Source organism: Passer montanus, unplaced genomic scaffold, assembly GCF_014805655.1.
Source record: "Passer montanus isolate IOZ18808 unplaced genomic scaffold, ASM1480565v1 scaffold109, whole genome shotgun sequence".
Taxonomy (NCBI): Eukaryota; Metazoa; Chordata; class Aves; order Passeriformes; family Passeridae; genus Passer; species Passer montanus.
Window position 1 is genome coordinate 2,750,184 of NW_024357502.1, and position 3,219 is coordinate 2,753,402.

General features: G+C 62.8%; 1 protein-coding gene across 1 annotated transcript; it reads left to right on the forward strand.

Moving 5' to 3' along the window:
* Positions 1 to 200: 200 nt before the first annotated feature.
* On the forward strand, positions 201 to 1,896 carry LOC120509595 (vasotocin-neurophysin VT-like). The gene is made up of 3 exons (XM_039724419.1): positions 201 to 407; positions 843 to 1,044; positions 1,651 to 1,896. Exons 1-3 carry the CDS (start codon positions 288 to 290, stop codon positions 1,818 to 1,820), a joined length of 492 nt encoding a protein of 163 aa, XP_039580353.1. The 5' UTR covers positions 201 to 287; the 3' UTR covers positions 1,821 to 1,896.
* The last annotated feature ends 1,323 nt before the right edge of the window (positions 1,897 to 3,219 follow it).

The window sequence follows — 3,219 nt, forward strand, 5'->3', positions numbered from 1 at the left end:
CAAGTCCATCCCAGGGCTGGCCTGTGCCCCCTGGAGCAGCCAAGGGTGGGATTCACCAGCCTCGAGTGCTGCTGCACTGAATCATCTCAATTACAGATTTGCTTGGATGCGATTTGGGAGGAAAAAAAAAGAAAAAAAAAAGGAAAAACAACAAAAAAAACCAACCCAACCCATCCCTCTTCTTCCTCCTCCTCCTCCCCTGGGAAGGGGTGATGGCAGCATAAATAGCAGCTCCCTCAGCACGGGGCCAGACGCAGCTGGAGCAGCTTCCCCGGGCACCCTGCACCATGGCAGAGCCTTCGCTGCCCCTCTCCTTCCTCTGCCTCCTCGCCTTGTCCTCCGCCTGCTACATCCAGAACTGCCCCCGGGGCGGCAAGCGGGCGCTGGCAGACACAGCTCTGCGACAGGTACGGGATGGGCGCTTGGGGACGCGGGATGGAGCTTCGGGAGGGGACAGGGTGGCCTGGGGGTGCTCCCCGCCGCCTCTGGGCACCGCCGGCTGTGCCACGCTGCCGGGAGCAGAGGGGTTTTGGGGTGGCAGGGGGACACGCGGTGGGGCAGTGGCGGGGGAGTGACAGCTCCAAAGCGCTGTTGGCACCCGGAGAAGAGGCCCGGCAGGGAGCAGGACAGGACAGCGCACGGAGAGGGGACAGGGAGGTCATGGGGACACCCCAAAGCGTGGACACGAGGTCACCACTGCTGGTGGCAGCGTGGCACCGCCAGGCGCTGGAAGAGGAGCTGGTGGGGAGCCGCTTTCTGTACCCGGGGGTGCATTTCTGATCCAAGGGGGTGCGAGAAGGGTTTGTTTGGGGTGCGGGCACTGAGGCAGCTCCTTCCCGCAGTGCCTGCCCTGCGGTCCCGGCAACAGAGGGAACTGCTTCGGGCCCGGCATCTGCTGCGGAGCGGAGCTGGGCTGCTACCTGGGCACGGCGGAGACGCGGCGCTGTGCCCAGGAGGATTTGCTGCCCTCGCCCTGCCAGCCCGGCGGGCAGCCCTGCGGCTCCGGGGGCCGCTGCGCCGCGCCCGGCATCTGCTGCACCGCCGGTAACCGGGCACGGGACACCCCCAGGGGACAGCGGGGACCGCGGGGAGCAGGGGGGGATGGCCACGGGGAGGGCTCGGCTGGTGAAGGTTGTCTGTGGTGTGGTTTAGTTTTGGTGGTGAGGGGTGGAGTGGAAGCGCCCGGAGATGATGTGGGGAGGGTTGGATTCAGGCTGACTGTAAGGAAGGAATTGTTCCCTGGGAGGGTGGGGAGGCCCTGGCACAGGGTGCCCAGAGAAGGTGTGGATGCCCCTGGATCCCTGGAAGTGCCCAAGGCCAGGTTGGACAGGGCTTGGAGCATCCCGGGACAGTGGGAGGTTTCCCTTCCGAGCATCAGTGGCACAAGATGTTCTTTGAAGGTCCCTTCCGACCCAAACCACTCTGATTTAAAGGATTGGGCTCGCAGCTCCTTGCTGACCCACCACGAGCTTTTCCTGGCCAGCACATCCTCCCTGATGTGCCAGAAATTCCAGCCCCGCTCCCTGCTTAGCAGGAGAGATAAACTGGAGCACGAACTGTGCTGCCACCCACCCCCTTCCCCAGCCGAAAACGAGCCCCCGACGATCCCAAATAACCCTTTCCACGGGCACGTTTTGCTTCCTGCGGCAGACACGTGTGCCATGGACACCGGCTGCCTGGACCAGGGCGCTCAGGAGGCGGCGGAGGAGGAGAAGAACCTGACGGTGCTGGATGGCTCGGCCGGAGATCTGCTCCTCAAGCTCATGCACCTGGCAAACCGGCAGCAGCAGCAGCAGCAGGGCAAGCACCCCCTGCTCTGAGACCCCCGAACCCTGAGAGACCCCCCCCACCTCGGCTCTGTACATAGGAGATGAAATAATAAAAGCCCTCGTGCACTGTGGTGGCCTCGTCCTGGGCGCTGGGGGTGGCTCCAGGGGGTCTGGCTGGGGCTCAGGGAGGGTCCCTCTGTCCCCAAATCCCCGCAGAGTGCAGGTGGTTCGGCCGGGCTGGGCGCAGCATTTGGGATCTGTCATTTTAGCTCCCGCGGGAAGGAGCTCAGGCAGAGCAGGAATCTGGGATCTGGAGTCACACCCAGCAGCACCCCCAGCCCCAGGGGACTGTCACTGACCCTGTCACCTTACCTCTCTGGGGCAGATTTGGGGCCTCGCTGCCTTCAGCAATCAGCACAGCATCTCCTAAAAATGATAAAAAGGAAGGAAAAGCTCTTTCCTTGGGAAAAGCACCCCAAATCCCTGCAGAGCAGAGAGGTTTGGACTCCCAGCTCCAAAGACCCCCTCCAGGGCTGGTTTCATCTTTCTCCATCCCCTCTGGACCTCGACAGGGAGGATCAGTCCCCGTTATCCCCCAGATTTTGGGGAATCCCACCCCTCTCCCGGCTCTCTTACCCTGCGGGGCCCTTGCTCCGAGGTCTCTCCGGGCTGGGACTGGCCAGGGCACAGGGCACAGCTCGTCCTTTATGCTGTCCCCGAGGGAGGTGGCACCTCCGGGGAGGTGGAGCTCCCTGGCACGGCGGGCTCCATCCTGCCCACGGCAGCGCCCCGCAGGGGATGCAGGATTGATCCAGGACCTGCTTCCCACAGCCGGCATCTGATCCCAGCCCTGGGGAAGGGGGGCGACCCCAAATCACCCCCAAATCATCGGGAAAGGGGTGACTCCCAGCTGGGATGAGGGAATTGGGCTCTCAGCCCAGCTCTAGCTGACCCCAAATCACCCCGAAATCATCGGGAAAGGGGTGACACCAGCATGGATGGGGGACTCCCAGCTGGGATGAGGGAATTGGGCTCTCAGCCCAGCTCTAGCACTTGGACTTTTCCAAGATGCAGGATGTGAACCCCCAACATTCCTGCAGCACCGGGAATGTGTGGCTGAGCTGGGAATGCTCTGTCTGATGAACACCTCAAAATCAGGCAAAAATCAAGTCCCCAAAAAGCATCAGGGGCTGATAACTGGGTTTTTTCCCTACTTTTCTCCCTGAGACACATCCAGCAGGGGTCTGGGCACTCCTGGAGCAGCCACAGGGGCTCTGGGATGACAATTCCCTCCCTCCACGCTGCGCTGCAGCCGGAGCTGAGCTGCTGGGACAGCACAGAGCAGGTGCTGAGCCCCATTTCCAACCCATTTCCAACCCATTTCCATGGATCCCAGTGCCTGCCTCATCCCCAGGGACTGGGACTGACCCAGGGTGGGTGACAGGGACCC

Excerpts from the sequence above, each read along its gene's own strand:
- LOC120509595 (XM_039724419.1), top strand. The coding sequence starts at position 288 with ATGGCAGAGCCTTCGCTGCCCCTCTCCTTCCTCTGCCTCCTCGCCTTG. Across the intron at positions 408-842 it reads CAGACACAGCTCTGCGACAG|TGCCTGCCCTGCGGTCCCGG; the intron begins GTACGGGATGGG and ends TCCTTCCCGCAG. Across the intron at positions 1,045-1,650 it reads CGGCATCTGCTGCACCGCCG|ACACGTGTGCCATGGACACC; the intron begins GTAACCGGGCAC and ends TTCCTGCGGCAG.